General features: G+C 59.1%; 1 protein-coding gene across 2 annotated transcripts; it reads right to left on the bottom strand.

The window, feature by feature from the left end:
• Nucleotides 1–2,644: 2,644 nt before the first annotated feature.
• NINJ1 (ninjurin 1) lies at nt 2,645–13,635 on the bottom strand. Of its 2 annotated transcripts, XM_067744906.1 has the most exons (5): nt 13,448–13,635; nt 5,818–5,832; nt 5,377–5,602; nt 4,394–4,556; nt 2,645–3,237 (listed from the first exon to the last, which is right to left on the bottom strand). In XM_067744906.1, exons 1-4 carry the CDS (start codon nt 13,520–13,522, stop codon nt 4,402–4,404), a joined length of 471 nt encoding a protein of 156 aa, XP_067601007.1. In that variant the 5' UTR covers nt 13,523–13,635; the 3' UTR covers nt 2,645–3,237; nt 4,394–4,401. The 2 variants fall into 2 exon arrangements, with proteins under 2 accessions (XP_067601007.1, XP_067601008.1); XM_067744907.1 differs by lacking the exon at nt 5,818–5,832 and having other exon boundaries at nt 13,448–13,632.
• Nucleotides 13,636–13,657: the final 22 nt, after the last annotated feature.

The following is a 13,657-nucleotide window of genomic DNA, read 5'->3' as shown; positions in this document are numbered from 1 at the left end:
GAGCTTGCTCAACAAGCTCTGCATGACTGCCCCCTCCCCTGCACTGACCACCCCACACTCCTTCAAGGCCAGCCCCAGCTCACGTGGCCTCAGGGCTCGTGCACCACAGCCTGTCTTTTCCTGGGGCTCCCTCCCGGTCCTGGGTCCCAGAGCATCAGTCTTGAGAGCTCCCCGGCTCTTGACTTCCCTGTGTGTCCCTCTGTGGAGTCCCCCAACTTGGCACGTATGTTTCCTTGCTTCTTACTCCTTAAGGGTCTCTGCCATCCCCAGGGAGGGCAGAGAAGTGTCCCCGGGTGGGGCAGCTGCATGGTAGGGCAGAGGGGGTAGTTAACAAGCAGTGGATGTGTTAGGGTCTTGGAGAACTCCCTGAGGGTTGTCTCACCCCTCTGGGTCTGGCTTGGCCCTGACTCGCTCTCTGGGCCTCGGTTTTCTGTCCATCCCTTGGCCACTGTGACACATGCACAGGGCTCGGAACTCGAGGAGGAGTGAATCTATTGCAGATGTTTACTAAGTACCTACTGTATGTCAGACACAGTGCTGGGGACATAGGCTGTGGGTGGTTGCAACCAGTGGGAGAGCCAGGTCAGACCAAATAGAAGTGCAAGTATGAGTAGGGGTCCACCTCCTCCCCCAGCTCAGGCAGAGCTTCCTCAGCCTTCAGGGAGATGGTGGGCAGGACCCTTCTTCTCAGGGAGCAGCCCTGGTCTTGGGCCAGACGGTGCAGGGGTAGTCAGGGCTCAGATATGGGCCCCAGGGGGACACTGTGGGCAGTGACGCTAGCCAATGGCACCAAAGGCAGAGTAAACCCAAATGGCCCACCGTGACAGTGACCAGCAGTGGTGGTCAGGAGGGCCAGTGGGGAAGACCTCAGGGCACAGCCCTGACCCGAGAGAGCAGCAGCACGTGCCATGGGCCTCAGACAGGAAGACATCTGGAGTGAGGATCAGGGCGCCGGAACTGTAGAGGCATGAGCCTGGGTGCTGGTGGGGGGGCGGGGGGGGCAGTCACGTGTACCTGTTGGGGCAGCAGCTGGGGTAGGGGCTGTAGGGGGCTGGGATGCACAGACCCACCCACTGTCATGCCCTGTCCCCAGTGCCCCTAGCACCCGTGGAGGCCAGCCTGGCTTGGTGACCTGGGACCCAGTCCAGCCATCTGGGGCTTAACCTCTCTGGCCACATCTGGGCCAGCTTCCTGTCCTGGCCAAAGGAGGAACTAGGCCATCTGTTGGCCACGTCCACACAGGCTGGCATCCATCTGGTGTGGCTGCCAGCCAGCCCATACCACAAGCCACAGACTGCTTCAGGCTATACCAGGCACGTGGTGCTGGGCAGCATCCACTTGTGCTGGGCCCTGGGCAGGGTTGGACCTGGGGGCATGGGCCCGGACACCATCCTGGACCCACCATGAGGGCCAGGTGGTAGGGAAGGTTCACAGCCAGGAGCCTGACCTCTGCTGCTTCCTGGCAATAACAAGACAGCCAAGGTAAGATGTGCTCATAGTGAGCGGCAGGAGAGGTGGTCCTCTGTACCACTTGCTCCCAGGGCCCACCCACCTGCACAGCTCTGCATCTGACCCCTCTGGCTGGGGTGGCCCCAGGTTCATTGGATCCTCTGGGAACATGTGTCCACCCACTGCCTACCTGCTGGTCTTGCTTCTTCATGGACCTCATCCCATATGTGGATCACCTTTAAAAACTTTCTTTATGGGACATTCAGACACTCAGAAGAGCAGAGAGCTGGCCCCAGCTCTGCAGCCACTAGCACTTTCAATCTTATTTCATCCATTTCCCTATGTTTTTTCCTGGATTATTTATTTAAAGTAAAGCCCAGGATTAGATCATCTCACCCAGAAGCACTCCTGTTTATCAATCACTTTGTGCAGAGTTGAATTTTCAGCCCCACAGAAGAGTCTGTGGGGTCACCTGAATGTCTTAAGGAACAAGGTGTTGGAGCTGCCCCAGGCTCAGAGTGGAGAGGGCAAGAGAAGTGATGGGGGAGGGGCCTTGGGAGCTCCTGGGGGCTGCATCCCCACCCGGGGCTCCAGCTGCTTGGAGGGGATTCTCAGGTATCTCACCTAGAGAGGACCAAGTAAGAGCATTGCTGCCTCAAGGAGATGAGGGGGTGGGGCCAGCAGGAGTCAGAAGGGAGGCGACAAGGGGGCAGAGAGTGAGGGCTCAGGCCCTAGAGGCCACAGGGTGGACTGAGGGAGCTGGAGGGCCCAGCCAGGTGAGATGTGGCCCCAAGGCCCCCCCGAGACAGCACCTGGCCCTTGTTGGTGCCTCTGCAGGGTCGAGGCTTGCTCAGCACCCGCCCCACTCTCCTCAGTCCCCTTGGCCCGATTGACCAGCAGTGCCCAGCACCGCCACAAGGTGAGCCAGTCCTGTGGGTGCAGAAGGGACCTGTGTGGGCATGCAAACTGCAGGAAATGTGGGAGTGCTGGAACTTTCCATGAGGGTCTGGTCAGGGGTCACCAGTCCCCGAAGACACATGGGGGTGATGTCTGGAGATGCCAACAGAGGCTGCTCCCCACAAAGGTCACAGGCTTGTGGGGAGAGAGAGAGGAGGCCTGCACAGGCTGGTGCTCTGAGGGGCACGGTGCACAGCACCCGGGCCTGGGGGAGGGGAGGATGGCACTGGGAGCCACATGAGGAGGAGCATCAGCTTTACTGGTTACTTGTACTTAGAAAAGTGGGGGCTCAGACCGCCAAGGAGGGGTAGGGCCCTGCCGAGTCACTGCTGGTAGAGGGTGTGAGGCCTGAGTCAGTGGCCACGGTGGGGGTCCCACAGGGTCTCTGGTGGTCTATGGTCCTGGGTCAGGAAGTGCAGAGGTCATGGGTCACTCAGGGTGGGCAGCACACGAGGCCAGGACACTGCTGCACTGGCAGAGGGCAGGCGCCTCCTCGTCCCTCTGGAAATGTCCTGAGACGGCGCCAGCCTCTTGTCCCCCCATGCTTGGGCCTGCTGCATGTCCACGGCAGCGACGACCCTTGCTGAGGACTCTACAGTTCTGTCTTCTGGGCCTCACCGCGCCATGCTCCAGGAGGAGGAGCAGCTGAGGATGGGGCAGGCCCTGTGCTGGCCAGAGTGGCCTGACCGTGGGTGGCTTGCTTGGATGCAGTCCAGCGGGGCCAGCCTGGGCTGTGGCGGTTTGGGGGAATGCGCGCACAGGAGGGTGGGCCTCAAGGGCAAGGCGCCTCCTGGGTTTAGGCAGCTGCGGCCAGGCACGATCCAGGGGCATCTGCAAAGAAGGGAGAGGAGAGGCATGAGGGTCGCCAAGGCCAGAGGGGCCTCCAGTTCTGTTCTGGTGACCCTGCCTCAGTGTTGTGTCTGGCAACCAGCCCACAAATGTTGGGGTCACTCCGACTCCGGAATCAGACAGCCCAATTCTGACCTGGGAGAGCCCCAGTTTCCCCTCCTGGGTCACTGTCAGGATTTAAAAGCCGGGTCCCAGCACGCTCTGATAGGGGCCCCCTGAGAGCATGGGCCGGCGGGTGGACATGTGCCGTGGGGCCCACAAGGTCTCCTTGCTAGGCTGATGCTTGGGGAGAGTCAGGACTGTGTCTGGGGCACACAAGCAGGTGATTAATAAGTGGCCCAGTCATCATGCAATGAGTGAGGGAGCAGGCTGGCATCCAGAGGCCTCCACGGGGGACAGACTTCACAACAAACTGGTGCCAGCAGCTGGGCAGTGAATCAGATGCCAGGTGGGGCCAATAGCAATGGCATGGGCAAGTGGAGGCCAGGTGCTCACAATGGGGCCACACAAAGGCCCTGCTCCCAGCATCTCACGGCATCGTCCACTTGGTCAATGTGTAAGGTTTTCTAGTATGCCCCTGACACATAGGTCCTTGCTGTGTAGGGACAGTCTCCCGTCCACTCTGCTGTGCTAGTGGATGGACAGTCGTCTGTGGCACCCACCTCTCCTCTGGGGCAGGCCCGAGGACTGCTGGACCCAAGGGTGGGTGGACCTGTGTTGTGCAGCCCTGGCCAGGGCTCCAGACTCTGGACACATGACACATGCCAGACCCACTGACCTTCTGCATCTGCCCTCATGACAATCAGGGTTGCCTGTGTCTGAGGCCCTATAGTAGGGGCTTGCTGAGTGTGTTATGAGGGTCACTCCACTCCCTTGTGGCTCCTGCTCCCAAGTGGGGTGACCCTGGGCAGGCGCTGGGTCTCTCTGAGCGAGGACAGTGGGCTGAGTGTGGTGTGGGGTTGCACACGGCCAGGGGCGCCCACCCTGCAAGGCCCAGGTGAGGGCAGACGCAGTCACAGGGGCTCTGCATGAAAGACCCTGAGTCCCCCATGCTGGGTCGGTGGCCCAGTGGGGTGAGTGGGTGGGCTCGTGGTGGAGCCACGTGTAGACCCTGCCGGGGTCGGCCCTGACAGCTCACCCGAGCCCCTACTGCCGGGGTGCCATGTCCATCGTGGGCTTCTGGACGCCAAAGGCAGTGATGAAGATGTTGACCACGACGATGATGAAGACCAGGCCGGTGGCCAGATTGTTGAGGAAGTCCAGCTTGGCATGCTTGGCAGGGTTGTTGAGGTCATACCTGACTGTGGGCGAGAGGGAGCAGACACTGCCCAGGGCTGTGCAACACCAAGGGGCCCTCTTCTGTCCCCCAGAGAGAGACATGGCTGCCTTAATACATTACAGACAGTGGGCTCTGGCCTGGGCAGTCTGGTATCTGTGGCCTGACCACTGCACTCCCCCTTGTTCAGTGAACAGAAGCTCAGAGGGGCCTGGTGCCTGGTCACGAAGTGGAAGGCATGGAGGCCCAGGCCCAGGCTTGGATTTTAAGGCACAATGTGCCGAACGTGCACAGGCAAGCACCTTTCTGAGTGCTGGTGCAATGATAATCTAGCCATCCTCACACCTACCCAAGGCTGTCCTTATGTCCACTTTCTAAGCAAGGAAACAGAGGTCCAAGAGGTCGTGTGACCTGCCTGAGGTCACACAGCCAGGCAGCGGTTGTGGGGAGCCCAAAGCTCTTGCTGCTCTTAGCCCTGACCCTCACCTTGGGGGCAGGACTACCACCTAGTCCCTACGGACCGCCATAAGGTCTAGAGGGTACACAGTAGGTGCCCAGTACATATCAACTCTTAGTATAGTTATGACACTTTCCTGTGTCCTCAGCTTGGGTGAGTGGAAAGATGGAGACATGGGGTCCCTCTGGGGGCCACGGTGGGAGCTACATTTTGGACTACGTGCCTAGTGAGAAGGGCCAGGGCTCCCGTGCAGCTCTGTGAGGGCCTGGAAAACACTCAGTGGGGTAAGTGACGCATCCCAAGGTGCGTGCAGGCAGAATCAGCTGACCGTGGGGCAGGGGTACCCCAGGGCCCTCCCACTGCTGGGGCCCCCTGCCCAGGCACGCACCAAGGAAGATGAGCAGCACGCCCACACCAATCTGCAGCATGAGGGAGACGGAGATGAGGACCACCAGGGGGATGAAGAAGGCGAATCCAGGGCCCTGCTCGATGACAGCCTTCAGCTGGGAGGCGTTGGCCAACAGCAGTGCGATGTCCAGCATGCTCTCGGCCGCACTCTTCTTATTGGCATAATGGTTCATGTTGATGGGCTGGTTCCTGCCCCAGCGGGGTGGCTGCAGGGAGGGGGGCGGTCAGCCTGGGCTCTGCGGCAGGGGGCTGCAGGCCTGGGCCCACCCTAGTGTCCCCCCCTTTGAGCCTGGTCTCCTTCCCAGGGATGTGGGGGTTGATCGGATCAGCAGGTGAGGGCCCAGATAAGGGCTCGAAAGGGAAGTGCTTATTAATAGAACAAGAGGCCCAGAGAAGGCTGTGCAGCCCCTGCAAGACCCACCCTAGGAATCAAGTCCTGGAAGAGAAAGGAAACAAAACACAACCTTAGCACACACTCTGGTGTTAGATGGGAAAATGCCGCCAACTGTCTGCCTGCCATGGGCGGGGCCGTCTGGCAGCCTCCCCTGCATGCCCCTGCCTGCCCTCCTCTCCAGGAGGTGATTGGTGCCAGCGTGGGAAGTGACATGACGGCATCTGGATTCCAGATCCCTGCATACTCGCCCAGACCTGAAACAAGTCTTCCTGGGATGGCCGATCCACCCAGGCCATCTCCCAGCTGTGCAGGCACACAGCAGGTGCTCAACAGATGCCTCAGCATTCTACAATGCAACTGAGCTTAGCTTCTTCCTTAATTTTTATTAAAAAAAATTTTAAAACCACTTTACTGAGGTGTGATTGACACACAAAAACTGTACCTAATAAACATGAACAACTTGAAGAGTTTGGAGCTAAGTGTGTACTGTGACACCATCACCACATCCAGGCCACCACACATCCAGAGTCTTCTCCTGACCCTTTATTATTAGTATTTGTGATAATACTAATATCACCCTTAGAGTGCTGTACTGGTCACGACATGCTGCACAGTGGATCTCCAGGGCTCATTCTGCCTTCATGTTCACGTTGATAAAACAGGAACACAAGTTCTGATAACTTCCCTCACTTCTGCCTGAGAACATCCCCAGTCCTCAAGGCCAGGGCCCCTGTCCCTTCCAAGGGCCCTCCATGCCCCAGGGCCCCACCCAGAGCTGACTCCCCCTGTAGGATAGGCTCTTCTGTCCCAGGGCAGGAGGGGGGAGGGTAGTTAGGCAGGAGAAGGTCTGCCTCCGAGGCTGGAGTCCAGGCCACAAAGACCCCTCCCAGGACTGGAGTTTACCTCTTGGGGCGGCTGTTTCACTTGAAGCCAGCTGTAAGCTGCCAGGCCTCCTCTTTGTATCCAGCCCATCTGCTCTCCTCAAGCTGCCCCTGGCCAGGCCCCTCCCCAACCTCCCAGGACAAATCTGTACCCCTCAGCCCTGGCCACTTGTCCACAGGAATCCCTGAGCCACTAGGCCTCCTGGGGCCATTCAGATCTTGTTTCTAGAGTCATGAAAGAGGCAGGGATGGGAGGTGGGGGTTCTGGGGAGGGCAAGCCTCTACCTTCTGCAGCTGGAGATATTTCACCGTGGAAATTACAGAACTACAGAAGGGCGGGGTCATCATTTTTACATTATGTCTTTTAAATTTAATCTAGAATAACATGCCCAGGAGGGAGGACAGGAACGTAGGCGGCTCTGCTATGTCCTGCTTTCCCTCAGTGTCAGTTGTTCTTAAGTAGCAAATCTACTTGGTTTAAAATTCTAGACCCAAGAGCCCCCAGGGAAAGCCTCCTCCACTGGACCCAGGGCCCTGGCCTGCTCTTTGGGAAATTCCACGTGCAGCCTGAGGTCTCCTCTTTCTTTCTTCAACTCTCCCCTTTGCCTCTCCATGCCAGGCCTACAGCTGCACTCACATCTGGGTGGGCCACACCCCTGGACCAAGAACACCCAAGGCACACCACTCCTCCCCAGGGTCTGTGCCCTCCCCCCCAAAAGCACCAGGCTGTCTCCCAGCTCTGCTCTTGCAAAGCGGCCCATCTGGCCATGCTTCACCATGTGTGTGCTCCTCTGGGTGTGGGCATCCTGGAGACACTGGCCCGCTGGCCATGTGCCCCTATGTTTCATAAACCAGAAGTGCCAAAATGTCTTCCACACACACGTAAGTACCCAATACACATCTACACACAAGCACAATACATATATGTGTGTAAGCACACACAAACATGTATACACAGTACACATGCACAAACACAGATGAGCACACATGCAGACGCATGTATACACACATATACAATACATATGTATATATGCATTAACAAACACACATACACACACATATGTACACATCCAGGCTAACTGTGGAGGCTTCTGAGGAGGGAGAATTCCTTTTTATTCTGAGCTCTCTTGAACTGTTGAAATATTTTATGCCCATGCAGCCACATGCACATTCAAATACAGAATGACACCATCAGCAGCAGTGCCCCCAGCACAGGGCGCCTGTGCCCTGCTGTCCTCCATCTTGGGTGCCCAGGGCACAGCCCATCATCTTACTCACCCTTTAGCTAGGTGCTTTCCTCCAGGGAGTCTCCCGTCCTCACGCCCCATTTACCGAGGGTAAACTGAGGCTATATGGGGAGGAACCTTGTCCAAAGCCAATAGCAAGTGAGGGTTGCACTGGGATTTGAACCCAGGTCCCAGGGCTCAGAAGCCCTGAGAGCTGACACGACAGTCCCCTTGGAGCCTGCAGTGGGGGTCTGGGGTCTGGGTCATCTGTGAGCCTGAGTGCTCAGAAGTCCCCAGCCCCTGGCTCTAGCTGAGTGACCTCAGGACAGCCATGCCCCTCTGGGGTTCAGTCTCCCATGTGTGCAACAGGGCCACGGAGCAAACATGCCAGGAGGTTCTGGGGGATCTGGCCACTGTCTCAGGGTCCCAGTTAGGAAGCAAGGGCCCCAGGCCATGTGCCCCTCATGATACAGGGCACTTCCTGCCCATACGGCCATCTGCTTCCTGTTCAACCTGTGCAGTGATAAGGAGTGCTGGCCAGAGGCTGCAGGCCAGGGGGCTGGTGAGGGGAGCTCTGGTCAAGCCCCAGCTCACTATAGCCTGGCAGTGTAGCCTTGACAACACGCTCCCCCTCACTGGGCCTCAGTTTCCCCATTTGTACACCCCAGGCCACAGTCTGGGAAGCTCTACAACCTACCAAGTGCCCCCACTAACACTGAGAAAGAGCACTGTTCTCCCATTCTATAGAGTGGGAGACTAAGGCTCAGGGGGTCTCACCCAGGGCTACTGTGAGGGAGGGGCAGATCAGAATTTGAACCAGCCTCTCCACCTCAAAGCTTAGGGCCACGCAGGACATGGCACAGCTTCATGTCCACCCTGGTCAGAGAGCCCAGGAGGTTTGTGTGGTAGGGGCTTGGGTGGGGAGGAGGCTGCAGGGCTGATCCGCTTCTCCCATGCCTGACCTCGTGTCCTAGGCCTTCTGCGGAGGGGCTTTGAGCTGTGGAGGGAGCTCTGGGCCCTAGAGGTGACTGCTGCACAGGTGAATCCCAGGGAGGCTGCTATCTTGAGAAGGTCACTGGGGCTGGGGGGGCGGTCAGAGCCCACCTCTCACAGGTGCGGAGCTCTATGGGCCTGGACAGCCCACCTGCCCACCCAGCTGCCAGAAGCCATGCTGGGACCCTCTCATCGAGACCCCTGCCCATGACCTGGGCAGTGCAGGGAACAAATACCCAGTTTAATGTGTCCCTAGGGCCAAGAGGACTTCCCTGAAACCTCAACGGCATCCCAGAAGCTGAGTAAGCTTGGGGCTGCCAGACTTTTTCCCCTAAAAGCCAGGAAGGAGCCTGTGGGGAGGGAGCTGACTTCGGCAGATGCCCACAGGGCTGGCTCCTTGAGCCCACTTTCTGTGGACAGAGGGTCTCATCCCAGCCATTGGTAGGCAGCTTGCAGGGACCCAGGCCACCTGGCCCAGGGTCACACTGCTGGGCAACCTCAGCTTGGACAGGGAGGGGAGTTGGGACAGAAGCAGGATTCAAAGCAGGTCTGTGGTACTCAGAGAACCCAGTTTCAGCACAATGCATCCTCCAGTCCACCCTGGGCTTGGATGGGCTGCCCGTGGCCTACAGCTGGGCCCAGGAGGTCTGGCCCACCCCCAGCCTCCTGCCTGTACACTCTCTGCTCCCCTGGGAGACAAGGGCAGGCCAGGGCCATGGCCCACTGAACCCCTGCAGGACCCCTCAGGGTTTTGGTTATGGACTTCCACCAATCCTTCCTGCCCCAATTCTGCCACTGACTCCAAACCCCATGTACAAGTATGGAACAAGGAGCCCACATGGGAATTCCTGCCCATGCTCCCAGAGCCCAATTGCATATCTGTAGAACCAAGCCCCCAATAAATCTATGAGGTTCATCAGCTACCCTGGGAGGAGCTGGGGGGTGGGCCTTCCATCAGCATCTATCCTTTATCATCTCCATATCCTGCCACACTACGGACCAACAGAATGACTGGTCTGTGCCTCAGTTTCCTCATCTATAAAATGGGCACATAAAGGGGAGTGAATGAAGGGCTCAGAGGCCCAGTGGCTGGTCAGAGCACAGCTGGTGCAGGGCAGGACTGGATGTTCCTCTTTCTCACCACCCAGGCTTCACCACTTTGAAAGGTTGCCTCCAAAATGAACTGTACCAATTTGTAATTAATTCCACTTAAAAAATCCATAACAAGGAAGAGAAAGTACTAGCCCCAGAAAATGCATGAGCTGAGTGAGACCCGGGGTGCAATGGAGGTCCAGCTCCAGATGCTGGGCTATCGCAGCCACTTCTGCATAAGGCCCCTCCCCTTGGACTCAGTGGGCAACAGTGGATGTGCGGGCTCTGGCGTCCTTGCCTCTGGCTGGGACCTCAGAACTGACTGAATAGGATCTGTTGGGACCTGGGGTGTCCCTTGTCTGACCCACTAGTGCGGGGCATAAGCTGTTATTGTGGCCACCACCCGGACTCAGCATGAAGCCACCTGCTCCAGGTCACACTGGCTTACTCCTGCACTGTCCCCATACTGTCTGCACCCAGCCAGCCCCGAGATGTCTCTTGCTCCATGTCTGAGTTCATGGCAGGAAGTTTCCTGGGGTGGGGGGCGGGGGGGTTCCCTGCTGCAGCTGGGCTGGGTTGGGCAGTCCCGTTTCCTGTGGACTCAGCAATGGCCAGCAGTAACCCCGCAGCCACATCAGGGCTGCCTTTTGGAACACGGCCAAGACCCCACCAGCCTCGGGATCTGCCAGGAGAGCAGAAATGAGAAAAAGAGCAAACTTGGGACTTCCCTGGAGGTCCAGCGGTTAAAACTCCATGCTTCCAATGCAGGGGGTATGGGTTCGATCCCTGGTTGGGGAACTAAGATCCCATATGTCGTGCAGTGCAGCCAAAAAAAAAGTTTAAGAGAAAAGGAGCAAACTTCCCCCAGCAGCTGAGGCTGTGCACGCACCCCTCCCTCCCAGGACTTGGCTTCCAAGCCCAAATGTGGCCCCAGGAGCCTCACTGCACCCTGTCCTGCAACCTCCGTGCTGTGTCCTCAGCTGGCTGTGGTCCCAGAGTCTGCTGCAGGGTCCAACGCAGCTGCCCCCTGAGATAAATCCCCGTGCATGACACAGTCAAGGACCACATTTATTTTCACAATAAAATTGATGTTTACTATTCCTGCTGCTGCCAGCCGAAAGTGAGTTGACTTAGTGAAGACTCCAACTCACTCCTGCGGGGCATCTGAGCAGACGGGCCTTGTGTGGAGGCCATAGGGATATGGGGCACGGGGACGGGGACATCTGCAGAGCTCCCCCACCACCCTGGCCCGACAGGGCTCATCTGCCCATGGATTACACATATAACTCTTCCCTGAGCCCAGCCACCCTGGGAGGTGAGTGATCCTGTCCCACTTCACAGAGGAGGAAACTGAGGTTCAGAGAGGGTCTGCACTTGCCCAAGGCCGCATGGCAGGGCGTCTTGAGACTGATGGCGGCTCTGGGCCTGGGCCTCCCACTCAGTCCTCTTGCAGCCAAGGACATAGTGGTGACCCAGCCCACACACCCTGCTGTCTGGGGCTCTTGCTTAAGTGGGGACACATCTGAAGATCCTGGGTTTGCCCCTCCTCCCAGCAAGCCTTTCTACCCCTCCTCAAGCAGGAGCTTGGGGCTCAGATTCAGGGAGGGACCGCCGGGAGAGAAGGCTGTGGAAAAGCCAGGTGAGGTGCAGGGGGAGGGCCATGCCTGTCCACAGGGATTGCACCTGAGGGAAGGTGCTGCCCTTTCCAAACCCTGCCTGGGCTTCATCTTTGGGAGAGGGTCTTGTGTGGCAGGCAGGAATGTTAACAACGCTGTGTGCCCAGTTTCCTACAGCACTTCACACGCATTAGCCCATTTAATCCTCACCATAACCCTCTGAGGGAGGCACTACTCTCACCCCGTTTCACAAATGAGAACTGAGACACAGAGTGATGTGCTCAAGAACACAGTGAGGCAGGTCCTGAGGGTGGGAAGGGGAAGGCGGAGGCTGGAGAGCAGTGTTGGGTGGGCCTGGGCCCCAGGCAGGGTGAGCAGAGCAGCCTTCAGTACTGACCATCTCTCCCAGAGCCTCCCTGCCTGTGACTGGAGCCACCCTGGAAGAATGTGTTCACGGTCACATGAGCTTCCAGCCCCTCCATGGCCTCCATAGCTGGCAAGGTCTGACCTCCCATACCACCTCCAGCTCCCCAGCTCCAATGTATTGATACTTGGTGGTCCAGCCCCTGGGCCTTTCTCTCACTGTTCTCCCTGCCTGGGATGCCCTTCCCAGGCATACCTGTACCCCATTCCAGTGCCAATGTCCCCACTGGTCAGGAAGCCTTCCTGACCCCACTCCCACCTGCCTTCAGAACCAACCCCTGGGAGTTCAGCACTTTGGCCGTGGCTTCTCCGTCTGGACCGGTCTCAGCTCTCAGACTGAGTGGTACAGGGCTGCAGCAACTGCAACTGGTCCCAAAGCCAATGAACGCAGTGATCCCTGAGCACACCCATCCTGCCTGCTGAGGGCCCGTTCCCCAGTCCAAGGCCTTGCTTGCCCCACATGTTCTCCCCCCATCCCCTAAACGTGGCCTGTTACTACAACATCGCCTAGGACTGGTCACCCACACCTGAGCAGGGCCAGTCTCTGCCTCAGTCAGGCACACTTGGCCACCGTCCCTATGCCCATCCCCGGGGGGTCAGAAACTGAAAGAACGTCCAAAGTCAACAAGTTGGGAGGGCCGTGCTCAGGACTGCGCCGTAAACAGAGGCCCTGGGGAAGTGCTAGTCCAAGGCAAAGCCAGTTAGGAACCGCTACTCTGGCCCTGCCAGTGGGACAGGACCCCAGGGTGGGAGGGTACCAGCTGTAATATGGGACCACTGCCAGGGCCTGCCCCATGCCCACAGTGCTTCCAGGCCAGCAGGGCAGTCTCTGAATAGAGCCTCTCGTGCGGGTGGAGAGAGGAGAGGGGCCACAGTGGCACCAAGTTCCCCATCAGGGCACGCACAAGACTGTGCGGTCTCCGTGGACACCGTGGGTGACGTAACTGTCTGCCGACGTAACTGTCTGCCCGCTGCTGGCCTGGGGCCCAGAAGCCGAGATCCACTCCGCCCAGTCCGGGCGCGCATCGAGCCGGCGGAGAGGCAAAGTTGGAGTGTGGTGTGGGAGCCGGGAACACAGGGGCCAGCGGGAAGTGGCGGGGGGAGGAGGGAAGGTGGCGCCCAGGCCCCTCGGCTGTGCAGCTCGGTGTGGGCGCTACCTGCCCCGGGCCACGTCCGGCATTTTGCCAACCGCCCCCGCCCCCGCTCACTTTCCGGGGTGGCTGGAGCCCCAGGGCCACCGCTGGGGCCCCCGACCGCGCGGGTAGGGGGCGGAACGCACGGGGCGTGGCGACCACCGCCATCCTCATTAAGGACGCGGCGCGCAGCTGGTCGGCGCCCATAGGTCCCTAGGGGCCGCTGGCGCCGGGCTCAGAGAGGGCGGGCATCGGCCAAGGTCGCAGAGCGCCACGGGGGTAGGGGTGCTTACCGAGGCGTCCGGGGAGCCAAGCGAGCCCGGGCGCACGTCGCCATTGAGCTCATACTCCTCGGGTCGCGAGTCCATGGTGCGGCGCTGGGTCAGCCTTGCTCCGGGCCTCAGGGCGGCCGGCGCCTCAGCCTTTGAGACCCTGCTGCGTACCCGCGCCCCCTCCCGTCGGCCCGCCCCCCGGCCCGCCCAGCGCACGCCACCGCCCTCAGA

The sequence above is a fragment of the Pseudorca crassidens genome, chromosome 7 (genome assembly GCF_039906515.1).
Source record: "Pseudorca crassidens isolate mPseCra1 chromosome 7, mPseCra1.hap1, whole genome shotgun sequence".
Lineage (NCBI taxonomy): Eukaryota > Metazoa > Chordata > Mammalia > Artiodactyla > Delphinidae > Pseudorca > Pseudorca crassidens.
The sequence above is the reverse complement of the archived record's forward strand: the minus strand, read 5'-3'. Positions and strand labels throughout refer to the sequence as shown.